This window comes from Grampus griseus (assembly GCF_964374135.1).
Source record: "Grampus griseus genome assembly, chromosome: 14".
Lineage (NCBI taxonomy): Eukaryota > Metazoa > Chordata > Mammalia > Artiodactyla > Delphinidae > Grampus > Grampus griseus.
In genome coordinates this window covers 66,386-93,409 of record NC_139008.1, presented here as the reverse complement: position 1 = coordinate 93,409, position 27,024 = coordinate 66,386, and the positions used below count along the sequence as shown (strand labels likewise).

General features: G+C 59.8%; 2 protein-coding genes across 2 annotated transcripts in view; both read right to left on the bottom strand.

The window, feature by feature from the left end:
- Nucleotides 1–1,594: 1,594 nt before the first annotated feature.
- Nucleotides 1,595–2,834, bottom strand: FOXL3 (forkhead box L3; the record flags this gene model as incomplete). Its single annotated transcript, XM_082671016.1, has 3 exons — nucleotides 1,595–1,981; nucleotides 2,236–2,404; nucleotides 2,728–2,834. The coding sequence occupies 3 exons, from the start codon at nucleotides 2,832–2,834 to the stop codon at nucleotides 1,595–1,597; spliced, it is 663 nt and encodes a 220-aa protein (XP_082527142.1).
- A 7,871-nt stretch (nucleotides 2,835–10,705) lies between these two features.
- Nucleotides 10,706–27,024, bottom strand: part of FAM20C (FAM20C golgi associated secretory pathway kinase) — a 36,049-nt gene continuing 19,730 nt past the window's right edge. The window contains exons 4-10 of the mRNA XM_082671098.1: nucleotides 19,645–19,737; nucleotides 19,120–19,235; nucleotides 13,703–13,883; nucleotides 13,055–13,164; nucleotides 12,815–12,896; nucleotides 12,160–12,219; nucleotides 10,706–11,595 (exon numbers count right to left, since the gene is read on the bottom strand). Of these exons, the coding sequence (XP_082527224.1) occupies nucleotides 11,346–11,595; nucleotides 12,160–12,219; nucleotides 12,815–12,896; nucleotides 13,055–13,164; nucleotides 13,703–13,883; nucleotides 19,120–19,235; nucleotides 19,645–19,737 (892 nt within the window). The 3' untranslated portion in view covers nucleotides 10,706–11,345. The remainder of the gene's footprint in view (nucleotides 11,596–12,159; nucleotides 12,220–12,814; nucleotides 12,897–13,054; nucleotides 13,165–13,702; nucleotides 13,884–19,119; nucleotides 19,236–19,644; nucleotides 19,738–27,024) is intronic.

The window sequence follows — 27,024 nt, the reverse complement described above, 5'->3', positions numbered from 1 at the left end:
GGACAGTTGGCACTGGGGGCTCAGCACTGTGCCTGGCCAGCCCTGAGAGCCCACAGACACTGGCTGCTTCCCCAGCAAAGAGTTCTGGCCGTGGGTGTTTGCGAAGGCGCAGTGATCTCCACGTTACAGACCCTGGTCCTCTCCCACTGACAGAGGCTGCCTTTGGTGGCCTGGCCAGGCCGAGAGGACGCTGGCGGAGCGAGGGAGCACATCACCGCCAGTGCCCATCTCTGGAGTCAGGGCTCGGCACCTCACACGAGTAACCCCCCTCTTCTCAAAACCACCCAGAAGGAACACGTGGGGTTTCTATTCACAGGGCCGGTGAAGGAAGGAATTCCGTGATTTAATGAAATGCCCAGCCTTCTCTGAATCAGCGTGTATTTTGCGTGATTCGGCCTGTCTAGCTGCTGCCTACCTGCATCTACCCCCAGCCCCAGTTTCTCCGAGTCCAATAAAGCAAGACTATAGTTCCCAGTCGAGACAGCCGGCCTCCTTGGGTGTGTTTTTGCCGTTTACAAAATTAGCCAATCATTGTCACCTAGTGAATCAGATTAGGTGTAATCCATACTAATGTTCAAATTAAGTCATGGAAAGCAATTAACTCTGCAAAAAAGGACTGGTGAAAAATGATAAGGTTGGTCAAATAGTTTCACTGCGCATAATTGTGTTTTTTAAATGCCCATCTCTACACGGTAATTAAATCATTTCCATTTCAGATGGGTGCACCCACCTCCATTGCTTGTAATTGTGCAGTCCCTAACCTCACAGTGTAGCAGGAATTTACCAGCCGCCTGCCTCGGAATGTCTGCTTTCTCGGGAAACCAGCTGGATGGAACATGCCAGGACAGGGCTTACTCCCTGCTCAGAACAATCAAGAAAAGTGCACTTTGCGCCCATGCTGTCCCAGATTTGGACCTCCCTCCCTTCGCCCTCCCACCCTTCCTTCCTTCCTTCTTTCGTTTATAAAAAAAGTACACAGAAGTTTTAAAACAATCATCAAATATTCTGCCCACAACACGAGATGCATTTGTCACTTCCAATCACATTACCCATAACAGGGACACAGTCAAAAACCTTGGGCAACATTCACGGGATTGATTAATAGCCGACTCGACCGTCTGCACTGTATTATTATTGCCTTCAGCTCTAAAGGAAGATGCCCACCAGCTTCACTGACTGGACACTTAGCTCATCGGCAGCTTCGTGCGCATCCGTCCATGAAGCAAACGCTCCAGCGTTACCTTGACTCTAAGTGAATGTGACCCTGAACCCACGTTCTTCGTCCTCAAGCAGGATCACCCGGTGAGTCTAGAGCAAACCCTTAAGTCGACAAACGGGAACCCGATGGGTTTCATCTGAAGGGATCAAGCCACAATATGGAAATGAGTGCCTTTCATCAGATCGCCTTCTTTCCCTCCAACCTAGGCTGGTTTCAGCGTTGAGCCTGAGTCTTTGGAAGTTTGTGGGATGTGGCAGAACCTCACTTCTCCACTTGAGGTGGGCCAAAACCACTCAGAAGACCCCAGACTGATTGGCTGCCAGCCCCGGAGGCGGAGGAGCCTCAGCCCCTCTCACATCGTCCAAAGGTGAAGATTCATTTGCTGGGCCTCCAGCCGGGGTATCTGCCCTCCTGCGCGTAGGGCGACCTGAGCCCGGGAAAGGGGTCGGGGGTGGAGAGGATGTAGTCGATGCTGAACTTGATGTCCCTGTGTGCCTCCCTCCCCAGGGCGGCGGGGCTGGCTGGGATTGGGGCCTCGCGGCGGGGGACGGGGTTCCCCCTCGCAGTGGCCGGCTCAGGGGGACTCCGGGGCGCTTCCGCTTCTGCCGCGCGCGTCCCCCTCGCCTCCTCGAGTTTGGGGCCGCGCCGCCGCCGCCTCCGCCTGTAGTTGCCGTTCTCGAAAAGGTCCAGTAGCGACTCGCAGCCGCCGGCGAAGGTCCAGTAGTTGCCTTTGCCTTTCTCGTGGCCGTGGGTCCGCGGCACCTGTGGGAGCGAGGGGCTCAGCGCCCGGCTGGCTCCCAGGTGCGACCCGCCCACCGAGAGCGCTCACTTAGGGCCGCTTAGGGTGAGCCCTGGGCAGCCCTGGAACGACGCGCCCGGACCTGGGGCTTGGGGGTGTCGCCCGGTGAGCCGGTACACCCCCGCTCCCCCCGCCAATCAGGGATGACTTGGTCCAGGTGTCGCAAGACCTGGGACCCTCAGGGGCCGCTCGGGGGCGGGGGAGGGAAGGGGCTCACCTTGACGAAGCAGCTGTTGAGGGACAGGTTGTGGCGGATGGAGTTCTGCCAGGCGCGCTGGTTGGCGCGGTAATAGGGGAACTTGTGCATGATGAAGTCGTAGATGCCCGACAGGGTCACCTTGCCTGTCGGGCTCTGCTGAATGGCCATGGCGATCAGCGCGATGTAGCTGCAAACAGGGGCGCTCAGGCCAGGCGGGCGCCGGAGGTGGGACCCCGGAGCGAGTCTGGAGCCTCCCCCGCCTGCCCTTCCCGGCCGGACCCGCTCTGCTCTGCCTTCCCCCAGCGCGCTGAGAACTCCCAGCGCCGTTCTGCGCAGACCCCAGAAGCTCTGCCTCACACCTGGGGGTTCCCCGGGGAGGGTGGAGAACCTTCTCGGCTACCTCCAGACGTGCGGACGAGAAGAGACCCCTCCCTCATCCCAGGCGCGTCTTGGCCCCCTCGCGGAGGAAGGCCGATGTCCCCTGCGGCCCCGCCCCGGCTCCGCGGTCACCTGTACGCCGGCCTCGTGAGCCGCTTCTCCTCGTCCGAGCTGCCCGCGGGGTAGTCGTCGGCGTCGTAATTGAAGCAATTGTAGGGATACTGCGAGCTGTCAAACATCGTGGTGCGCCGGACGCCTGCGGGGCCGCCGCTGCTGCCGCCTCCTCCGCGCCGCCCGCCGACGCTCCAGGTCTGCGCGGAGGTTCTCGCTGGCGCGGCGCAGCAGCGTCTGAACTGCCGGCTGCTCTCCTCCTGAGCTGGGAACCCGGGTTTCTGGGGTCCCCCCGCCCGCCCCCACCCCGTCCTCTCGCATCCAATCCCGAAGCGGGGGAGGCCCCAGTCACCGGTAGAGCGTCCGAGGGGAGCGGAGCGGGCTCGCAGTGGGCCTCTGACCGGCGGCAGGAGGAGGGAGCCGCGCGCTGGGTGGACCGACGGGCGGGGCGCCCACCGTCACCACTCTGGCCTGATGCACCTCGCGCTTCCCGCGCCGGCCCCAGACTTCAGGGCAGAGCTCGCTGGGTCCCCCAAGCCTGGGCGCACCCCGAGACATGTAGGTTCTTCCCTGGCTCCTGGATCCCCATAGTGGGCTCCTGCGCTGCCAGGAGCCAGGCCACAGAGAGGGCGGGGGCTATCGCCCCTCCCCACCAGGCTCTGCACCTCCGGCCTGCAGCCCCAGAGCAGCAGTGGTCCAGGGTGTGTCCTGCCTGGACACTGGATCAGAGCCAGGCCAGAGACACAGGGTCCAACACATCCTCCAGCGCCCTGTGTCCCTGACGCACTGTCTCTCACTGTCCCCTCCTCCAGGGGCCCGGTGCAGGGCTCTGAGCCCAGTGACCACCTGCCCTGTACCCGGCACCTGCGGCCTGGGGTGAAGAGCTTGCTCTTCTCATCAGCCAAGCCGCTGCGTCACCGGCCCCTTCTGGGGGGAGTGGGCCGCTGGTGGGCGCACGTGGGAGAGAAGACGGGGAGGACGCTTTAGGAAGAAGTGAGGTGGGATCTTAAGGGGGCCCCTTTGTTTCAAGTTGGATGTCCACCCAAAGGCATTTCCGTGAATAATCTGCAAAATTCCAGCCATGAGACTCCAGACTGTGAGTCTGCCCAAGGCCAGGACACCTGGATCGTCTTCCAGAAGATTTCGCCTTCAAAGCTGCACCTGTAGCTCTGAAATGACCTGTGCTCAGTCCAGCCCATTGGCCCAGGAGGGCCTGCTGCTGCCCACCTTGCTGAAGAAGAGTGGTCGCCTGCTGGGGTGGGGCGTGTCCAGGACCTGGGGCCACCGGGGCAGCTACACCAGCGCCCTTCCTGCTCTGGCTCCTGTCCGGGTGGGATCTGAGGTGCACTCGGGCTCAGATGCATTCATTGGCTCCAGCTTCCTCTCTGCCAGGTGTCAAAATTTAAAATGCTGGAACGCGGGAACGTAAACCGGTACAGCCTTTGGGAAAACATTTTGGTTGTTTCTTTAAAAACTAAACTTGCAGCTACCATGTGACCCAGCAGTTGCACTCTTGGGCGTTTATCCCAAGTGAAGACTCAACTTCACACAAGCACTTGTGACACGTGTTCATAGTGGCTTTATTCCTCTTTTCCCCAAACTGGAATCAGCCCAGATGTCCTTCAACAGGGAAGCATTGGACAAGCTGCGGTCCAGCCACATCACGGACACCACCAGCAGCACAAAGGGACCAGCGGCTGATATAGCTGAGACCTGGGTGAAGCTCTGACAGAGGCAGGTCTGCACAGTGAAAGTAGCAGGACTCCTACCCTCACAGCAGTAAAACCAGAGCTCTGCACAATCATGACTCTACTTGAATCTGTCAGAGAACTAAGGTTTCAGGGCAACCGGCTCAAGCCCAGGGGAACAGGCCCGGCAGAGGAGAGCGGGTCTGAACGCCCACTTACCTGCAGCAGGTGGGGGGACAGGATGGTGAGTTGCTGAAGCCATGCGAGTGCTGGCGGGAGAGCCCAGAGCCCTGGACAGGACAGGTGGAAGCACGTTCTGCTCTCTCGTGGACCGGCTCTCTCGCGGATCTCACTGGATGCACGGGAGGAAGAGAGAGAGCAGGGGACCGTCTGGAAAGGTCTCCTGCGGGCCAGGCCTGGGGGTGTGGAATCGCACAGCTCCCTCCCGGAACAAAACAGAGTCTGCCCAGGGAAGGTGGCAGCCAGCTGTCGCCCTGTCCCAGAGGTGCTGCAGGTCCTGAGACAGGGAGGGGCCTCTGAAGCATTGAAGAGCGGATGGTAGAGGAAACAGCTCCATTTGTTCACTGGTTTAATTGAATAGAAAATGAAGTCTGGTTGGTTAGAAAACCTTCCGAACGTGTTTTGGTTTCTCAGGCTTCTGAAGCCTGCTTGACTTACTTCTGAAAATAACATTAATTTGGGGCCCGGCAGTGAGAAGGAAGGTTTCTCTGGTCTTTAAGCCAAAAATTCCCTCCCAATACCACTAATACTGGCGGCACCAGCCGCAGTCATAGGCCAGCAGTGTTCTAAGGTTCTTTTCGCTTTTTATGCTCACTCACTTCTCAGGACCATCCTGTGAGTCAGGCCTTTTGTTTAGTCCCCTTTATCCGGACGGAGAGGGCAAACAGCTCACCCGAAATCACAGCACTCGTGTGGGGTAGAGCAGGATTTGAACCCAGGCCCTTCAGGAAAGGATGTGACGGCAATTCCAGGGCTCGGGAGGTGGCCTGCGGGAGCTTGCACGCCTGTCCACTGGGAGGCCTATACGCAAACGTGGGAGACCAGCCAGAGGGGGCTGCAGCCTCTTTGGGGACAGTCCTGGACCCCAGCAGCCCTCACCCAGCATGTCTGATGCAGAAACATCACAAACGGTACAAGAGGAGGGTGTGGGGGAAGACGGGACTCACGTGATCGCTATAGTGTCTTATAAGTTACTCATACGCTTTTTTTTTGTTACATCTTTATTGGTGTATAATTGCTTTACAACGGTGTGTTAGTTTCTGCTTTATAGCAAAGTGAATCAGTTATACATATACATATGTTCCCATGTCTCTTGCCTCTTGCGTCTCCCTCCCTCCCAACTCACACGCTTTTGTGTTTTGTAGTTAAAAGCTGTGTTTGTTACAGAAAGTTTATAAAGTAGAGAAAGGTGAAAAAATAAAAATCCTCACACGTGGCAGCTCTCCCCCTTCATAATAGGTCCAGAGAGAGGGGCAGGAGCCCAGGGTGTCCTGTAGACCAGGTTTGGCCGTGACCGGCTACCACTCATGTATCCTATTGGCCTCAAAGAGAATTTGGGCACCAGGTGGCGGGGGCTCACCCGACGTGAATAGCAGGAGGTGTGGACCCTTGGGGGCCTGCCTGGGGGCTGCTACCACACACGGGGAATTGGGAACCCTCGACCCCAACGGCGGGACTGCATGGGGTCTGCAGAGGTTCAGAAAGGCTGGAACGATGGACCGGGCCAGCCTGGATGCAGGGCCGGGAGGGCTGTGCCTCTGTGGAAGCTGACCGTTTCCGTGTCAGGGGAGCAGGCCAGGGCGGAGGGGGCCGAACCAGGCAGAGCTGCCGGCCCGTACGTGCTGGAGCTGTGCTCCTTTTTGTCCTCACGTGGCTCCCAGTCTAGTGAGAAGTGGACACTGGCCAGATGACCTCAGAAACACATGATCTGACATGGGGGGGGGGGCGTCCATGGGAGAATGCACTTCAGTCACCCAGGCTAAAGGCTAGGAAACCTTCCAGGATGAGATGTTTCTGCAGCACTTGGAATAAGAATGAATGAAATAAGGGTGGAGCGGGGGCAGACAGCTCCAGGGTGGAAGGCTGCGCCAAGACCCAGGGACACCATGGAGATGGTGCTTCTAGAAGCTTCCGGAAGGCCAGAGCACTTCAACCCTCCACATGAATTCCATATTCTTCTTCTTCTCTGGTGTTGGAAGTATGTATCAGTGTACAGAACTTGTATTCAGCACTCACTGAAGAACGACCCACTGACTCTATAGGTATTTTGGGGCCCAGGCACTGTGCTAGGTCCTGGAAAACAGGGGACCAAGGTCGACAGCCCCCTCACCTGGGCTCCGAGCCTGGCCTGGGGGGCTGGTGGGGCCACCCTGAGCCCCTGGACCCTGAAAGGACAGGCTGGCCTGGTTGGGGCCCGGGTAGCCACTGGCAGGCCTTGCTGCTGCTCTCGCTGGCTGAGGGACCCATCTGCCAGGCAGCTGAGGGTCTTCGTACCCCCTCTGCTTCTGAGGTGTTGGACTCCGATCCTGAGGACCTAGGGGGCTTCTGAGGCCAGACTCTGGTCATCTCTGCCCTGGGGAGGCTGGTCTTGCTTTTCTCAGGTTCTCCTCTAGATGGTGCAAGGGGACCAGACATGGGCTGTGTCCCCAGCGCAGGCCTCCCAGGGGCCCCCAGGACGGCAGTGACCACAGGAATACATGCAGCTGAGTGTAGCTGGGGTGCTGCGACCTACAGCAGGGACGGGACCGAGCACAGGCCTTGGGCAGGGCTGGCTGCCTGGAGCCGCCACAGCAGCCCAGCGGGGCTGCCCTGGGCCTGGTGTGCACCCCACAGACGCTGCACTGCAGCCGGCCCCGAGGCCCCCCCAGCCGGTGTCCTCTCCCCGCTTATCCCATCAAAGCCGAGAGGCCAGGAGCTGCCCCTCCCCTTGGGGACGGGATGGACACTGTTCCCAGGCCCCGGCCAGCCCACACCCCGCTTCCCGAAAGCCAGCTCCGAGAAGAGTAAGAAAGACCCCTCTGTGTGGGTGGGGACCCCTCCCACAGGGGCTTTGGAGCTCTGCTCTCCTGATGAAGGTGAGGTTCCTTCAAGCCCCCTCCGGTCCCCCAGGCCAAGGCTCCTGAGGCGTCTCTGCTCGCCTGCTTTTGTCATGGTCCCTCTGGGTGGGGAGGACATTGACTTGAGGGAGAGTTTCCTGCGAGGGCTGAGCAGGACCTCGGAGGGTGGCCTGGGGCCGCTGCGCCGGCCTCCTAGGGAGCCTGCGCCTCTGGGCATGGCGTCTGGGGGACTGGCCCCAGGAATGTGCACATGTGATTTGCTCCCAGGTGGGGAGGCGGCGGGGAGGGCCAGGGCCCTCTGCCAGCCCCCTCCTCGGGCCTCCCTGCCCTCCATCCGTCTCAGGCTTGTGGGTGGGGCCCGGAGTGAGGGTGAGCCCACCACCTGAATCCCCAGAGCCCCACTGACACACTCCGTCCCTCGGGCCCACAGGGCAGGGGTCGTGCACGCGCCCCCATCTATATAGTGATTTATTTGTTCATTTACTTGTTTGAATTCAGGAAGTGGTCTCTGCCCTCAGAGGGGTTGCCTCCTGCCTCTTGATTCTCCACAACCAGGCCCCAGGCCGACTGAAGGAGGATTTTTGTTTTGATTTCCCCCCAGTTTGTCTTTTTAATTATGTTTGAATTCTTAACCCTTTCTCCTCAGCCCTGTGGCAGGTGCTGTCCTACTGTGGACCAAGCAGGCTGCCTAACTCTTGTGGGGAAGTAGCCTTTCACCTGGAGGAATTTAACCGAAAACCTTTTCTTTCGTCCTGTTCCGGGCTTCCTCCACCACCCTCGCCCCCTCAGCCCCTCCCTCTGCAGATCTGGGTCCCGAACACCACACGCTCCTGCGCTCATTCAGGAAAGTCCCTTTACCTGTCTGGGCCTCGGTTTAGGTGGTGAAAACGGGCGATGGAATTCGGATTTGACGGCACAGCTGTCGTGAGTAGCGCACGGGACAAGGCAGGAGGGCCCTGGGCTGGTGGCGTGCGATCTCGCGGGGCTCACAGCTCAGGCCCTGCCCCCATCTCTCCTCCCACCCAGCCCCTTTACCTGCTGTTTGAATTTGTATCAAAGTAATAGATAAACACAGTTTTAAAAGTCAAACAACAGGTCAGATCATGGACAAGAGCAGACCCCTGCCCACCTCACCCCTGCTCCCGAAGCAAAGACCCAGAGAAATCACTTCTGTGAGTCTCCCTGGCTGTGCTGTCTCTTGTCTCGTTTGCGCATCACCTCCGTGTTTCTAAACGACAGGCTTTTTAAGTTCTACAAAATCCCTGCCAACTTCCTACCTGAGAGGACCAGCCCCTCCCAATTCAGCTGCATCGCATTTTCCTTCGGGGAAACATGCTGACTGCTGACGGCCATGTCTGTGAACCTCATCCCGGCCGAGCCAGACTGTGCTGGACTGCGCTTCCTTCCTTGTGTGACTGTCTCCCGGAGGTGGCCTGTCTCACAGCTGCCGCTCTAGGCCTGTCCTCACCCTGACGAGGCCACGGCCTTCCCCACAGAAGGACCGGCTCCTCTTGGCTTCCGTTTGCCTGGGGACTCTGTACTCCGCGCTGTTTGGCAACTTTCATCATCACGCCAGGGGTCCCACCCCGCCTCCCGTTTTCCCTTTTCTGGACTCATTCCTGGTCCCACACCCCGCGGCAGCGTCCTTGGGGCCTCGAGGTGTGCGTGCACAGTCTGTTTGCTTCATGTCTGTCTGTCTCTCCCAGGCTCACCTCCCGGCTTCCCACTGGTGTCTCAGCCGCTGCCCCAGCTCTGGAGCCTCTGAGAGCACTGCTTGCTGTGTGCTAGGGGGACGAGACCCTGTGCTACCCGAGAGGTGTCAGTCAGGCTCCTCCGAAGCCCCTCCCAGCGAGGCCTCGACTCCCGTGTCTGGCTTTGCATCACCCAATTTTAGCAAGAATCCTGTTAGCTCAGTTGGACGAGAGACCCCTGGCCCGCCATCACCGAGAACCCTGGTTTAGCCAGAACCCCGATGCAGTGATTTCCCATCCCCCACCTCACCTGCTCCTTGGCTGTCAATCCCTACCTTCCAGGCTGCACTGGGAATTCGGCCAGTTCTGTACTGAGGCCTTTTTGTGTCCCCATTGCAATGGTGCTGAACGAACCTGTCTCCATGGCTTTAACTGCTGTCCAGCTCTGGGCCTCTTGGGCAGCTCTGCAGAGCTCGGAACCTCCTTTGTGACACTGCTTGGCCTTTGAGGGGAAGCCATGTCACCTAACGTGTGCCTCTTTGGCGTAACGATTATTTTGAGAAAAAATAGAGCAGAAATTGCCCTTTTGGGAGGGACGTTCGCACTGTTAAGGAAATCTCCCCCTGTACGTGTCTCTCTCTCTGTACCTGAACGGGGGTGGCTCTGGATCAGGAGAGACTCCTACTGGGGAGAAGCCCAGATTGAAATCCACGTAACCACCACACCCCGCTTTCTGCTCTTCTTCGTCACCCCCATAACTGGCTTCCCCCACATCCTTCTTCTTTTGTCTTTAGCTCAGGGAATTCTGAGGGACTGAGAAGCTCTGTGTCAGCAACGCGGGGCAAAGACCACATGTGTGTTTCTGATCGTGCCCTGGGTGCCGCACCAGGACGCCACAGACGGCGCAGCTGAAACACAGACTCTTCTCTCTGTTCTGGGGTTGTATCTGGTGAGGCCTCTCTCCCGGCTTGCAGACGGCCATGTCCTCCCTGCATCCGCACGTGGTCTCCCCTCCTGTGCGCACAGGGAGATCTGTGGGGTGACAGCTGAGGGAACCCCCAGCAAAAGGCACAGGGGCTGTGATTTCTCTGCTTCATGAACCGGGGTTCACGCGAGTCCTCATGTGAGTCCTCCAGGGTTGGGCCCCGCCCACAAGCCCCAGCCTCCGGGCCAGGAGACCAGTGTCCCCTCCCTCCAGCAGGGCGTTGGGGGGCTGGCTCTCCCAGGCCACCCCTGGCTCAGCCCCTCCCTCGCCGTCCCCGTGGCCAGTCCAGCCACCACTGTCCTGGCTCCTGCTGGGTAAACACGGTGCCCACGTGATGCCAGGCCTGTAGAGACTCTGGGGCGCACCTTCAGGGATCTCCACTCAGCTCCCCGGGAGCAGCTGCAGCAACAGCGGGACAGGCCACACCAAGGCCCACCTCAGACCTTGCGCCAAGCCCCTCCTTCCAGCCCGGACGCCGGGCCACGCCTGGTTCTGGGACTCACTCTTTTGGAGGGCGGGTGGGCAAGCAGCGGAGCACCACGGAGTGGGGGACCCAGACCCCAGCGAGGCCCCAGCACACACCTGCTGAATCTTTATTGCACCTTTACCGCATTGCAAACCCTTCCGCGAAGATGCCGTGAAAGTAACCAGCTGCCCGGCCACATGACTGTGTCACACACGTGCACAGGCTTCCGAAGCAAGTCAGAAGGTGCCCCGAGGCAGCCTGGGCAGCCAGGTAACGATTGGTCCTTCACGTCGCCCGAAAGCTACACGGTGTTCATCTGTCGACGGGAGTCCGTGACAGCCTCAGGAGCCTCCTGCAGCCCCAGACACCTCAGCCCCAGGCAGGGAGGAGCGTTTTTACTGTACGTTCGGTCCAGAGGGGGAGCCCTTCGCAGGGGCACTTGGCCCTGCCGGGTGGCCCTCCGTGTGACTTGCTGGGTGGTCGGGGTCTGCATAGATGTCTCTATTTATGTACATTTACACCAGGTATAAATACAAAATAGTAAGTAAAGGCTTCCTTTCCATACAAAAGGGTGGTGGGCCGCCGCCAGGCCGCCTCTGTCCACGGGGGCGGAGTGCGCTCCCGCCGGCCCGCCCTGGTCTGGAAAGTGAGGACACGCGTCCCCGGGCAGCCCGTCCGCTCCTGCGTTGGCCCGTGTGCCCCGGCAGCTGGCCTGGCCACGGCTCACGGTCACTACCTCCCAGCAGAGGCTCTGTGCTCGGGGCTGAGGTCGTCCTCCACGACACCGGGCAGCCCGTTCTTCTCCACGCAGTCCCTGACCGCCTGCAGCACGACGCGCAGCCGCCGGTCCAGAGCCTCCAGGTGCGGCCGGTACAGGACGGGGGCCACGCGGTCCCTACGCAGGGACTCGGCCATCAGCAGACTCAGCTTGTACTCCTCCTTAGCCAGGAGCTGCAGCCGTAGGTACGTGGACCTCCTGATCCTGCGGGGAGAACGACGTCAGGCCGGCACCGGGAGGAAGAGCCTGGCCGTCGCTGCAGCCGCCCCGAGCGCGGTGCCGGCCCAGCCCCTGGCCCACTCCAGCCCCGGCCTCTCAGAAGCACGTGGTGAGGGTCCTGCCTCCAGGAGGGGCCCGGGTGGGCCCAGCGGTGTCCAACGGGCCCCGTTACTCCCGGCAGACAGTAGCGGGGAGGAGGCAGCCCCGGCTTGGCCTGCTCGTTGTCTGGGCCAGGCGACACAGAGCTGCCCCGGGGCCGAGCAGGTGTTTAGCCCCACAGCCTGTTTCCCCATCTGCTAAAGGAGGGGCCGGGCTGGGAGCCCCGAGAAAGGCGGCAGAGTGGGAGCCCGGGGCCTCGGTGTCTGACGCTGCAAGGTGGGCTATTACGGTGACACGGAGCTGGGTCCCGGGAGGAGCTCTGGGAACTGCCGGGGTGGGGACAGGAAGGCTCGGCCTGATCTGCGGCCGCGGCTGTGGCAGCATCCGGCCTCCTGTGCAGTGACAGGGCCAGCCCAGGGGTGGGGCCCTCGGGGAGGGGCAGAGCCGCACCTGCAGCACTGCTGTAAAGGCACCAGGATGGAAAGCTCGTCGTGGGAGTATTTTCCAAACCTGCGGGAAGAAGAACAGAGCTGTGGAGAGGCCACTCGCAGGGGGACACCGTGCGCAGAGCCCAGGCACTGGGACGGGAGCATCAGAGCAGGCGGTGCCCGCGTGGGCCCTGCCTGGTGTTGCGGGGGCCTGGCCCCTGCTGTCCAGCCCCGGGTGCAGGGCCTGGGACGAGGCAGGTGCCTGAAAGCGGCCTGACCTTCTGGCCACTGGACTGAGCAGAGGTTCGAAGGGGTGAGTCCGGGCAGAATGAGCGGAGAAGGCTCGAGGGCGGGTCAGCCAGGAGTCTAGCTGCAGGGGCGTCTTCTACAGCTGGGAACGCGTGACCCACAGACGTAACTGCCCAGGTGCCCAGAGCTGATTCCCTGAGGCGTCTGAGAACTTGCAGCTCTGACCGCTGGAGTGGTCTGTCCCCTGCACACACACCCACTGCAGGCCTCAGTCTCCCCAGCTCACAGGCTCACAGGAGTCCTGGCCAGAACCCTGTGTCACATAGGGGGGCCTTTGGGGGCTGGGCCGTCCCTCCCCACAGAGCGCCTGCTCCCCCAGGTCTGGGTGGGGACACGGCCAGCCCTTCGCTGCGTCTGGAAGGACTCACCCTCTCCCATTGTCCAAGTGGATGATAAACGTTTTGTTCCCAAACTTCTCGAAGGTCTCGTAGTGATGGCGGTCCATGTTTCCTGTAGGGACAAGCCTGCTGGGAGCCTGTGTGCAGCTCAGAGGCGTCCCCTCCCTCCCCCGTCTGGCCTCCAAGCTGGCAGAACCGAGTACAAGCAGGACCACGGTGGCTGGATCTGTGTCAGGCGTTCCCAGGGCAGGCCGGTGGCCCCGGACATACCCATGAGGAAGTCGAAGATGGTCATGTCCATGACGTCCAGGATGCGGTGGCTGCTGTCGTAGGGGGGCGTCTGCTTCACCTCCTCGCAGTAGTCAGGGTCTACTTCCCACCTGCAGGGGAGCCGGCATGAGAAGGGCGGGCTCCCCTGTAGACAGGAGGACCCAACCAACCTCTGGGGCTGCCCAGCTCAGTACACCGGGTTCACGGGGCAGCAACAGGCACCGGGTGAGAAAAGGTGTCACCGCAGAACGGAGCGTGGGCAGATGATACCGACCAGCGGCGGGCTAAGGCTGCATTAACAGGAGCATGGGGCTGGGAGGTGATGGAGCTATAGCACGCGGATGCCACGTATTGGGGGGGCCTGGACAGCACACTTGCAAGGACGTCTCCGTGGCTGTAGGGACTGTGTCTCTCTTGCAAGAAGAGCAGAGGTCTGAAGCCTCATCTTAACACGGACAGATCCCAGAGGCCAGTGAGCACCCAGTTCCCAAGTGAGGGGCCCTTTCTGATCATCTGCTCCCACACACTTGGCCCTGCCATTCCTCACACCAAGCTTGTTCCCTGCTGCAGGTCGGGCAGAAGCCAGCCCTCTGGAGACCCCGGGGAGTCAGGATCCTGGAGTCCCCGCCCAACGTGCGCCCAACTCACTCTGCCTTCTTGCGCTTGTGGTATGAGCGTCGCCAGGGGTTCCGCCAGGTCTTCCTCTTGGCCAGGGCCAGGTCAGGCAGAAAGGCGGCCAGCGAGCCCTCGATCTGGTCTGGCCGCCCGCACAGGGCGTGCTCCGTGGAGCAGTAGTAAGAGCACTCCCCGTAGAAGCAGATGTTGTTGGCTGTGGGTGGGGGACACGCAGGCAGTGGGGCCACTCGGGCAGCGTCCCCATGCCGGCCCCTCCCGGACATCCACCCCACCCTGGGCCAGCGTGTCTGCGCCACATCCGACTCGTCGCTCCCCTGGGCAGGGCTCACCCACACTCTCACGCCTGACCTCAGCCGCCTGCTCCAACCCCGCATCACAGACCCTGGGGCTCGGACCTGAACCCGAGCTCTTCCTCGTTACCCTCGAAACTAAGTCTGGAGTCTGTGGGGATTCTGTCCAGTGGCTTGAAAAAGGCCCTCATACCAAGAAAAAAAAGTGAGACTCAGCCGGCGGGGAGAGGCCTGCAAACCGTAAGCTAGTAAGCATCCAGTATTTGCACACAGAAGAGTTCTTACGTCTCAGTAATGAGAAGATGAACAGCCCCATCAATAAATGGGCAAAGGAGTTCGAAGGGTATTTCTCCAAAGAAAATATAGAAATGGCCAACAAGGACACGGAAAGATGCTCGACAGCGTTAGTCACCAGGGAAATGCAAACCAAGTCCACAGTTTCTCAACCGGGAGGATAGTTTTGATCAAAAGAACAGATAATAACTAGTGTGTTGAGGGTGTGGAGAAGTCGGGTCCCTAACACAGTGCTGGTGGGAATGTCAAATGGTGCAGCTGCTGCGAAAAACAGTCAGAAAGTTGGACCCAGAACTACCGCATGACCCGGCCATCCCACTCCCAGGCACACGCCCGAGAGGAATGAAGACACATCCACACACACACTTGCACACAGACGTTCACAGCAGGCCACTCCGGCAGTCAGAGCGGAACCAACCCACGTGCTCGTCAAGGGATGGGCGGATAAACACAGTGCGGTTCATCCATGAAGTGGAACAGTATTAAACCACAGAAGGAATGAAGTGTAACACCTGCTACCACGTGGATGAACCGTGAGCATTACGCCCAGTGGATGAAGCCAGACACCGCTCACGTGAAACGCCGGGAACAGGCAAACCCACGGGGAGACAATGGCCGCTGTCGGGCAGAGCGGGGGTGACTTTGAATAGGGACGGGGTTTCTGCGGGGTGAGCAAATGCCCTGGAATCAGATAGTAGTGACTTGCACAGCACTGAGAATGTACTAAAAACCACTGAGCGGCACACTTCAAATGTTGGCTTGACGACGTGTGGATTATACCCCCACAGAGAAGAGTGATTTGAGAAGCACTGGGCGGGGAGCAGGCTGCAGCCACTGCTCAGTGCTGGGCGCGGTGGGTCTGTCCGTGCAGTTACCAACCGAACCATGTCCGCAGGGTCAACCACTTCCTTCCTTTGCTGGGGAAACAAACCCCGAGCCTGGGGTGTGCAGAAATACAGGGCCAGGGCCCCAGGCACCACTGCAGGCCCCCTTCCCTCCAGGGCCAGGGGTCCCCCCTTCTGCTGCACAGCCTGCCCGAGTGACACTTGTGACCTTCTCTGGCTACAGACAGCAGTCACACCCCCTGGAATGGAAGCGCAGGCTCGGCGGCTCCTCTGAACACGCAGAGTCCCAGGCAGGTCGGGACACGGGGATGGGAGACAGCTCCCTCACACCCCCTGCTTCCCCCCCCTCAGGATCTCGCAGCTGCTGCTGAGTCATGACTGTCAGGCGATCAAAGAAAGATCAGCCTGAGATCTCGTCTGTGGAGACACAGTTCAATCTCAGCCCATTGTCAGGAGGAAAATACTTTTCTGAGCCCTGGAATCGGTCCCTCTAACAGCCTAGACTGGCTTTAGATGGACTCATGTGAAAAGACAGGCAGTCCCTTGGGCCCACGGCCTCTTCTTCATCAGAGACCCAAATCCAGTCTCTAAAGGGACGTCCAGGGTGGGGCTCCGATAGCCCGTAGCCTGTAGCTTCTCAGCTGTGCAGCCTCGGGGGAGGCCCTTCACCTCTCTGTGCCTCGGTCTCCCCTGAACGGGGGCTGCAGCAGTTTTGAGGCTGAGTGTTAAACTTGTGACCCGAGGGAGGAGTGAGGGGCCGGTCATGGCAGTGCCCTGTGTGTGGAGAGGAGGGCGCTGGAGGAGGCAGTCCTGGCTCATCTTATAATGACACTCCAGACAGACAGCTGGGGGTGGCCGGGGCCAGATAGCCAGGAGGGCCTGCCTGCTCCAGCCCCAGAGGACTTGGATGAGATGCACTGCCTGTGCAGGGAGCCTCGTCTCTGCGAGGATCAGTGTCGATCAGAGGACCAACACCCGCCAGCCTGAGGGTCCCGGACGGTCCAGGTGCGCCGTTCTCTGAATGTTTCAGGGGTTTGCCGGCTGGAGGCTGCCAAGATGTCACGTGGGGCAGGGCTTCTGGGGGGGGGGGCGCTGAGGATGCCCGGGTGCAGTTCTGGGAACCCCTCTGGCCCTCAGTGGGACTCTGAGTGGGCACTGACCACAGTGTGTGGACAGAGGCCCAGTGACCACCCAGCCAGACCGCAGCCGGCATGGCAGGAAAAGAGCCGATTTAAAAGTGGGGCTGAGTGGCTGGGAGGGGGCAGGAGAGGCTCCTGGGGGGTTCACACGGGGTCCCTGTAGAAGCCCACAGAATTTGCGCAGGAGGACGCGGGCTGATCTCAGGATATGAGGCACGTCCATAGGAATCTGCCAGGAAAGCACGAGGAACGTGTTCCGTAGAAGACGTGGGCTCCAGCCGCTGGCCTCCGCGCAGCCCCACGGTGGCAGGCACTCGGCTGTCCCACAGTCCGACGTAGCCCTGCACCTCCGGCCGCACACTGCTGCCCCGGGCCTGCCGGCAGGAGGGCCGCCTCCACCTCTCACCCCGCGGGCTCCCTGCCCCCACTCAGGCCCCTGGAGGCGGAAGGGAGCTGGCGTGGATTAAAGTCTACAGGGAAGCTCGGCATCTATGGTGAGTTTGGCCTCCGATGGGTGCAGAAGTGCAAGCAGAGCCAGAGTGGTCCAAATGAATCCCGACAGATTTCATTTTCCAAGACGAGGTGAAAGCTGGCTGCTTAAGAGAAAAGCAAACCTCCCCCAGGGCTTTCAGGAAGAGGTCTGGCTGGCAGAGCAGGGCGGTGGGGACACAGACAGTCTGGTCAGAGAGGTGGGTGTCAGGAGCGGCAGACCAAGCTGAGCCTGCGGCCAGCTGCTCCGAGGACAGCGTTCAGGAGTGCGACCCAGGTGGGGAGCTCGGGCGCCAAGCAGGATTCTCGGAGAAACCCGCGGGGCCTGGGAGAGCAGCTGGGAGCTGGGAACCCGAGTGGGTCCAGCTGTCGGAACCGACCAGTCAGAGTGACGGCTCTGCTCAGGGTGAGGACGGGTGTCGGCATGAGGCTGTGTACTCGGGGACAACCAGGGAGACCGACAGTCATGATTCGTGTGGAGGACAGGGTGGGACGCCAGCATCTCAGCTCATCTGCTTAGGCTAACAGCTGACTCCATCTTCTGGTTGTAGAAAGGACTCCCCACTCAAAGCCCAGGCTAAGGCTGCCTTTCCCCAGGAGAACACGGAGCGGGCATCAACTCGGAGGCCCCTCTGCCCCAGAGGAAGTGGAATCCAGCGCAGAAACCCCTTGATTTGTGTCCCTTTCTCAAGATTTCAAACTTCAATCCCTCCCTTTCCTTGTGGCAGGTTACATCATCCCTTCCGCTCGGGGCCCTCAACTGTCGGGGCAGAGCTCAGAAATGAAAGAGAAAATGCGGGGACAGGCAACAGTGTGGGTGACTCTCAAAATAACCACGTCGAGGGAAAGACAAAGAACAGGCCCAAGGCCGCCCAGCCTCCACTGTCAGAAGCAACCCAATGCACAGATGGAAGGTGGCCCCAGGCCGTCTGGGGGGACGCAGGGGTGGGAGGGGACTCTGGGGGACGGACACGGTCACCATCTTGACCGTGGGGATAGTTCAGACTCCAAACGTCAGTTAAACCATTTAAAAATGGGGATGTGGAAACGATGGGCCACCCCAGGGCCTGAGCGAGGAATCCCACGCAGGTGCTCGGCGAGGCTGGGGCGCCTGCCGCTGTGGCTGCGTCACCTGAACCTTCCCACCTGTGCCATGACAGAGGCAGGGGCACACGCCCCCGGACGGGCCTGTCCCACCCATCCAGGCGGCTCGGGCACAGGCAAGGCGACCCCGGAAAGCCCTCAAAGACCCCTCCCGACGCACAGGCTCTCACTTTGCCCTTTGGTTTCTGGTCACATGGGTGAGACACTGACACAAAAGGGAATGAGAAGCCTCCTGCCTCGGGCGGGCGGGTGGGTTTCTGCCCTACTTTCCTCTCTTTACGGGCTCTGAGAGGAGGAGCCAGACGAGGCTCTCGGTGAGCAACGGATGACAAACATGGAGCTTCATGAAATTAAGGACGTGTGGCCTCAGTTCTGATGAATTTGTGAATGCAGCTGAGAAGCGTGCCGAGTATGTCAATCCGAACGTCAGTCTACAAGAGAGGAGTTTCTAGGCTGGGCTTTTATTCGCCAGCAGGTCTTCAGACACAGACAATCCAGGGCTTATGTGGCTTCTGTCGGCATGAACTAACTGGGGTGGGTGCCAGGCATGGCGGAGGCATTCCTGCAGGGGAGTGGGGGGCGAGGTCCACTCTCTGTGGATCTCGGTGTCCCAGCTGGGTCACCCCACTCTGCTTTGCCAGCATCATTGGGACAACTCAAAATGTTCCAAGATGAAATACAAGAGAGTTCTCCATGGCTCAAGCCTAGTGAGCGTGGGCGCCTGGAACAGCTCAGCGCAGGGCCTGGCGCAAAGGAAGTGCTTGGGAAAGGGATGGGCGGATCGTGGAGGCCCAAGTCTGAAACAGGCTGGGGCAGGTAACTCAGCAGAGCGTGACTTACGTTTATGTGTGCACTTAAGGTTTATAATATGCAGTCTTGAAGGTTTTCATAAGTGTCAGCACCTCCTGGTACATGGAGCGTGCAGGGTACCCGAGTGCAAGGGGAACCAGGGTCAACCCTCCAGGGGACCAGGTGAAGTCGCTGCTCCCCGCCGGCACTTGGTGGAGGAGGGGGGCGCAGCACGGCCCCTGCCACTATGGGAGGGTCTTGCTGGGGTGTTTTAAATCTGGGGGAGTCCAAAGGACGGAGTTCCCCTCTGGCCGGACCACCTGGAGGAGAACCCCGAAGAGGTGACGAATTTCCTTTTGCCTTTGGTAGAAACAATATCTATGCCAGCCCGGGGGGCGGAGTCAGGAACGATCAAGACTTTTAGACGTAGGGTGTGTGGCACGCGGTGCAGGGGCAGGTTACCTGGGGAATGAGGTTACCTGGGGAAATGAAGAAGGTTCTCCACAGCTTCTTGTCCCGCGTGACGTCCCGGATCTCCTTGGTCATGTTGACCATCCTACCAGCCACGGGAGGGACCCGGCGGAAGTCCAGGATCCTGGCAGAAGGACAGGGAAAGGAGTCCTCACCTCCGTACCCTCCAGCCGCTCCCACCGGAGCTGAGTGGACACCTCACTCTCCTCCGTTAGGCCCAGACCCCTCACGTCGGCTGCCCACCCTCCTCCCCAGCAGCAAGGGGCCTGTGAGGCCACAAAGAATTTGCATTCTGCTGGCAGAGCTGCCCTGAAACAGGTGATCACGGAGGGAAGGGGCCCAGTTTTGCGAGACTCATGACCTTTGGTCTTGCCAGAGAGGCTGATGCCCTGTGAGTGTCCTCTTTTCTCCCCTTTATTCCCGACGGCCGGCTCTCTACCCTGGGTCACCTGGGCAACTCCTGTCGGCCAGGCACACAGCAGGGCATGGCCATGGGGTGACAATGCCACGAGGGTGCCGGCGGGAGGGCTCACCTGTCCAGGTGGAAGGCAGCGATCTCTGCATTGTGCCTCTCGTAATCGGAGAAATAGAAGAAGTCAGGGGGTGTCTCCTGCTCCCTCATTTGCCTGGAGAAAATGGAACAAAACAGAAGTTTATCAAAGAGAAGTCGTCCCAGTGGAAGGGGGCGTGTGGCTCGTACCAACTCCGGGGAGCTGACTGTCGAATTCCCAAGGATTCTGGGAACAAGTCGTTAAATGTAGTCATTGTTAAAAATTAAATTATATAGGGAATTCCCCGGTGGTCCAATGGTCAGGACTCCAAGCTTTCACTGCCGAGGGTGCGGGTTCAATCTCTGGTTGGGGAAGTAAGATCCCACAAGGTGTGTGGCACAGCCAAAAAAAAATAAAAAATAAATAAAATTATATAAACCTACAGCTAAATAAGTTGCATTTAAGAATAACCACTTAGGGCTTCCCTGGTGGCGCAGTGGTTGAGAGTCTGCCTGCCGATGCAGGGGACGCGGGTTCGTGCCCCGGTCCGGGAAGATCCCACATGCCGCGGAGCGGCTGGGCCCATGAGCCATGGCCGCTGAGCCTGCGCGTCCGGAGCCTGTGCTCCGCAACGGGAGAGGCCGCAGCAGTGAGAGGCCCGCTTACCGCAAAAAAAAAAATAAATAAAACAACCACTTAGATCTCACGATGTCCCAGCTATTTCCTGAGCTGAGGCTGCTCCTCTTGTCTGCAGGTGGAAACCCGTGCTGAGACACCTGTTCCCAGCCCACCTCTGCGACCTCGTGCTCGGAGCCTGCAGCCTGAAGTGTCACTGCGGAAATCGGCAGACTCTGCCCATCAGGCTCTAATGACCACAGGGGCTGGTTATTAAATGATGGGCAACACCCCCCACCACCGCCCACCATATGCAGATTCTCATGAGAGGCTGCTGGTGAGGATGGCCAGGCAGCAGAGGACCCGTCCTGAGCAAGCGACTTCCCCGGGTGTGAGCCGGGGCCCGGGTCAGGTTGTGCAAACGGACCCCAGCCTGCTGTCGCTGCCCGGCCGCTGCCTGCACAGAGCGCTCCCCGGGGGTGTGCAGGAGGCCACGTGCAGGACCCTGCTGAAGGGTGGGCGTCACCCCGCAGACATCAGTGCTTAGCAGGCGGCTGGGGGCAAACACGGCGAGGGCCGGGCTTTGACCTCACATTTTGGGGCGTTTGCCCACTGTCCAAAGTCATGTGGGAGCATGAGATCCAGGTCCGTTCCGTGCCCTGCCTCCACCGCTGGGGACAATTTCCCCAGGAGGCCACCTGGCGGCACCCAGGGAGGAAACCCAACCTTCAGCCTAGCAAGAATTTACCAAACGCCAGCGATCTTCTCTGAGCCGGGAAACGGGTCGGGTGAGAGTCAAGGGCCTCCCACGGTCTGGCCCCCACCGCCCGCCCAGGCGGAGGCCGTCCAGCACAGGCGTGCATGCGCCAGCGACAGGAGACTCACCACATTTCCCCAGGTAACCCTCCCAGCCTGGCTGCCCTGAGGCCTCACTCCCCAAAATGCAGCTCGAGTTGGCCAGAGACCGCCTGACCCCGAGCATCTGGACCCAACCGCCAGCCGACATCACTGCTAAGCACACAGGCACACGCACAGGTATCGAGTACTGGAGAGCCACCCTCGGGAAACTGAGGCCACGCAGGGAGGACCAGACCCAGGCCTCAGTCCAGTGGGCTGCACATCCACTGGAGGTTCCCTCGCCCCCGTGCTCTCAGAGCTCCTGACGGGACTCGCCCCTTTCCCCGTGCTTCCCCAAATGTCACCTGAATCAGCCTTTCCAGAACCAGCCTGTGACTCTGGGAACAGACCAGTGCTCACGATTCCAGCTGGTGTAACTCTGGCCTGGGCAGGACTCTGACTGGGGACCACCCTGGCCTTGCACCAGTCCCTTTGTGAGCCACTTAGGGAAACCCTGCAGACGGCTGCTGGTGACCAAGGCACAGGCCACCTAGTCACCCGGCGGAGCTGGAGGTGGCTGGCGTGCATTTCCCAGTCACAGACCCTGCAGGGGGCTGGCACCAGGGCGGGGACTGCTCGGCACCTGGGAGAAGGGAAGGCCACGCTGGCCAGGGCTCCTGAGACATAAGGAAACCAAGTTCAGGCTTCCTGGTGGGACCTCCTGACTTTTAAATGCTGGCAAGTAAATTTCCTTTTTTAAAAAACACTGTGGGTCGAATTAAATATGTGCGCCTCCCTCACTGGAAGCCACCCATGCCCTGGTCTGCAGCGGCTGGAGGACTGGGCATTTCTGAGACTGAAGGTGGTGGCTGACTTAACTGAGAATCCCTGGCTGAGCCTAGCACTGTCTACACAACACTGGTTCTACGGACTTTGACGTTTAAACTGGAAAAGAGCTGGTGCAGATTTAAGTCAGATTTCTTCCCTGCAGACCCCAGAACAGCCCTCCCCGCAAGGCAGCGTCTCCCAATTGCACAGCCTGCAAACCCCACCCGATACATCCCCGGCCTTTTATTTTTTCAGTCTGTCGTGGAATTAAGAATTATTTTCGTTGTAAAATACATCAGAACTCACCACCAGCTCCTGGGGCAGAGTCCCTCAAAGAGAGCCCTACAAAAGTGTATGAAGCTGTGGGCCCTCAGAGTCCCCGGGGCCATGCCCGGGGCTGGCAGCACAGCTCTCGCCTGTGCTGCCGGAGGATCGGCCATTCTCGCCCCACCCAGGGGCTCCGGGTCACCGACTCTGCTTCTCAGCGTGGCCTGCACTGCCCTCCCCAGCCCAGCAGGACTCTCCTCGGTGATGGACATGCTCTACACCTCACAGGCACACCCAGATGTTGGACACAGGACCCGACTTTCACATTTTATTTTAATTAACTTACACATAAACAGGCACATGTGGCTGGTGGCTACTGTCCTGGACAGTGCAGATCTAGAGGACGGCCTTTCTGAGGCCTCTCTGCTCCCTCCGACTGTCCCTCTGCCCGTATACCCTCACGCCTGGGTCCTCCTCTGCCCTCTGTCTCCCAGGCTCTGCCTCTCCACTCAGCTCATGGCTCCCCTGACCCAACAGGGCTCTCTGTCTGCCCCCCCAGTGGACCTTCCTTCTTCCACTTTCTCGGCCAGGCCATCATCACCATCACCAGTGCTTCAGCCTTTGTTCCCTCTCCCTCACCCTGACCCACCCCTCTGAGCAGGTCACACACGTGGAATGCAGGTGGCTCTGAGCCCTGCTGCTCTGGGAAAAGCCCAGCCGCTTCCTGAAGGCACTGTGACCAGGCTCCGGAACAGTTCCTGGTACCTTCCCATCTCCCGCCTTGGGGTTTTCCGGTGACCTCTGTCCCCGGGCCATTCACAGGAAGGCAGCTCTGCTCACCTCCTGGCGTCCTTGCCAGCCAGTTCACAGCTGGGAGAACTCAGGGAGTCTTGGAGTTTCCATTTATCTGCTGTGGGGAGGATGCTGGCCCATCCCAGGGCGCAGGTGCTGAGCAAGGGGTAACCTGGGAGCGTCTGTGGGATGCCAGGGGCCAGCGGCTCCGGCCCCACTGTAGAGACTGGGATTCTTTCCTTGCACTGAGTAGGGAGCAGGTGGACCATGGCCCCCTCCATGGGGGGCCGGCCACCTTCCTGCCACTTCCTGGGCTGCACTGGGAAACAGCAGGTACTTTGGAAAACTACTGAACGCAAAGCACCAGGCAGGAGACTGGACTTGGCTGAGCCGGGTCACCTGGCAGCCTCTCCTTCCTCCAGGTGTCCCGGCGGAAGGTGTGCTCAGGTGCAGGAGGGCAGGTGTGGGGTGCGGCCCGCCCCAGGCTTCTTCCTGGGAGGGGGGCATGGAGGTGTGAAAAGGAGACGCTATCGGACCCTCTGGAGCTGGCTGAGCACCCAGGGCTTGCCCTGACGAGGGGCGGAGAGCCCAGGGGCCAGGGACCAGCATTTCCTGGAAGGGCACCTGCAGCCCAGGAGTCACGGCCCTCCCCCACCCTGGCCTCGGGACTGCAAGGCAGGGAAATGAAAAGGTGTTAAGGCTGATGACTTCCTGGTCAAACAGCAGCTGAGGAACGAGGCAAACCACGGATCTAGTGTCTGTTGAAGTGAAAGATGGCCTTGGCAACGGCGACTGGGGTTGAAAAGGGAAGAAAGGTAGAAACTGGTGGAAGTGGGAAGGGCCAGGGTCCGAGGAAGGTTCGGGTCCGCTCCTCCTGTCAGGAAGGCCCTGGAACTTCACACTCCACCTGGCTCAGACAGTCAGATGGAGCCCCAAGGCCACCAGAAAGCAGGCCCTGGAGGGCGGTCCCTGATACCCTCAAAGCCCAGACCCGCTAAACCCTAGTGAGAGGCTGCTTGGGACCAGTTCTTGGGGCCTCCTGCATGTCCCTCTCCCCTTCCTCTCCAGAGCTGACCACACCCAAACCCCCTTCCTTTAGAGGGACTTCCCTTAGCTCGGAAGGAAGCACAATACTACGTGATGGTGGTTATTCACACTAAAGTGAGAAGGACTGCTATGTTGGCCTCTCCCAGGAAGTCTGTGCTCTGAATCCCCAGAACCTGTGAATAGGCTGCCTTAAATGGCAAGAGGAACTTTGCAGGTGTGATTTAGTTAAGGATCTTGAGATGAGGAGATGGTCCTGGATTATCTGCATGGACCCTATGTCATCAAAAGGGTCCTTATTAGAGGGAAGCACAGGGAGATCTGAAGCCAGAAGAGGCTACACTGGCGGCCCTGAAGATGGAGGCTTGGGGCGGGGGGGAATCTGTTTCCTTCTCTAGCTTCTAGAGGCGCCTGCATTCCTCGGCAGAAAGCCAACTCCAGAGCCTCCAGAAGCCCGCAGCCCCCAGATCCATTTTACATTTCGGACCTCCAGGACCGTAAGAGACCAAGCTTGTGTTGCTTTAAGCCACTAAATTTGTGGTAATTTTTTACCACAGGAGCAGGGAAGGCGTATGGAATCTTTGGCAACACGAAAGCAGCACAAAGGACACAGTGATTTAGCAACCTTGGAGAGGTTGTGAAATTCCGTCTGTTTCCTCCAGATCTGGTCACGCTGAAATGCATTACACTTTTAAGAAGTGACGCAGACGTTTTGAGAGAAGCACCTCTGTTTTCACATAAGCTGAGGGGGCAGAATCCGACGCGCATCGTGGGCCCTCCCTGGGCTGCACGATTTGTGCTTGGGGCGCCCCTCAAGGCTCTGATCTTTGCCCCTGTTTTGATGACACAGACGTCTGAGGTTGGGAAAGGGCGAGTGACGTCTGCAGAGCCACATGGCTGGAAATGGCTGGCCCTGGGTCAGGACCCGGGTGTCTGACCCAGTCCTAGGCTCTTTCTTTAGGCCCCAAAGTCAGACATGGCTCCGGGTGTGGGTCTCGAAAGCCTGCGTTTCCTCTGGGATCAGAACCGCCTCTGGGCACAGCGAGGCCGGAAGACGCTGGCTGCCAGCCGCCAGGTCAGGTGCCTAGGCTCACAGGGGACAAGGGGCTGCAGCCCCAGAGGTTCGGCTGCAAGAACCGTCCCCATGTCCCCAAGAAAGGTCCTGGTTCCTGGTGGGAGGAAGGGCCCACCAGTGCGTCCAGTTCCTGCCAGACGCTTGGCCCAGCTCCCAGCAGGTCTGCACCACTGCACCCCTCTTAACAGCTGTCAGACCCCTTGTCCCTCCCACAGACCAACAGCCTCCCTGCTGACCTCACTGCTACTGCCAACATCTCAGCATTCTTTCACTTGTGGGAAAACAGAAAACTTTTGCTCTGATTGAAAGCAGAGTAAGTTGGCAGCTTATGACCAAACCCACGAAGGGATAAAAGCCAACATTTATCCAGCTCTTACTCTGAGCTGAGTGCCCTGCTAAGTGCTTTCCGCGCGTTCACTCTCTGCGTCCTCACGACCCCTGTGAAGTGTCCCCGTCCTACAGACAAGGACACAGCCAGTGAGAGGTTTCAGCTCACCAACAGAGAGGTCCCGATACAGGGCCCAGCGCTGAGGTCCAATGCCCTGCGTTAGTCCAAGGGGACCCCCGGATTGAGATGGGGGGACTGGGGTGGGGAGTGGGCTGGACCATATTCTCTTCACTGGACACCTGGGGAGGACAACTGGTGGGGAAGGGTCTGCTCACACAGGCCTGCCCGGGCTGCCACCCTCTCCAGGCTGACGGAGCAGGTGCGCCCTTGGTGCCTCTGTGAAGTGGGGCAGGTAAGACGGCTCAGGGGTGACACCGCCAGGGGGAGCAGAGCCCCGCCGTGCCCCTGCTGCTGGCTGCCCCACCAACCCGTGCCGAGTTGCACACGGCGAGCCAAGGCCAGTTGAACGGGGATGCGGGAGCCAGGAGAGAGAACGGCAAACCGTTGGGTGAAACTTTGGAAAAAGGGCAACGGTGCAATTTGCCCAGGGCACACACAGCTGTCACAAGGCTTTTCCGTGTCCTTGTCAGAGCTAAGGGCCCCCGAGATCCCTGAGCCCAGATGGGAAACTGAGGCCCAGAGTGAGGTGGGCCACACATACACCTCTTGTGTGTCGTGCAGGCCCAGCAAGAGAGGCAGAACGAACGAGAGCGTCTCCAAGGCCACGTGAGAATCGCGAAAGGCACCCCTTCAGGTGTCTGCAGGTACCCGCTCGGCCCCGGAGATGCTCACAGACGGACGGCGGTGCTCCCGGGGTCCTCCCCTGGGTCCCCGTGCACCCAGCCTCCTCTGACCCTCTTCTATCCATTATTCAGTAAGCTACTGATGACAGCAAACCCTCCTGTAGAACTTTCTAGCACCTGGCTCTGCTGTCAACGCTCCACTCACACTGACGCACGCAGGTCAGGACTCTGGGAGGCAGGCAGTGTGACTAGACCCACCTCACAGGTGAGGCACTGTAGCCGGGTCACGTGCTGGGAAGCGGCAAAGCCGGGCGAGGCACGTGGACCGGAGATCCTGGCGGCGTCTGTATCCCCACCGCCTCCTCCTAGTTCCAGGAGCTGGGGGCCCAGGAGGCGCGTGGATGGGCGTCCTGCAGCTGCTGTAACAGATGCCCACAGACGTGCTTCACACAACAGGAGTTCACCCCTCACGGTTCTGAGGACTGGGGTCCAAAATCAGGGCGTGGGCGGGTCACACTCCCCCCAGGGGCTCCGGGGGTGGCGGGTCCCTCCAGCCTCTTCCAGCTTCCTCAGCCTCAGCTCTGCCTCCATCACCATATCCCTCCTCTGGTTTCTCTGTGTCCAAACCAAGGACACACGTGACTGCATTTCGGGCCCATCCAGGGGTCCAAGGTGACCACCTCGCCCCAAGATCCTGACTCCATCACTTCTGCAAAGACCCTTGTCCTAACCAGGTGGCCTGATGTCCTGGGGGGCAGAGGCCACCGCAGGGACGAGGCTCTGGCTCCCGTCCCCGGGCCAACCTCAGGGGCAAAACACCCAACGAGACAGAC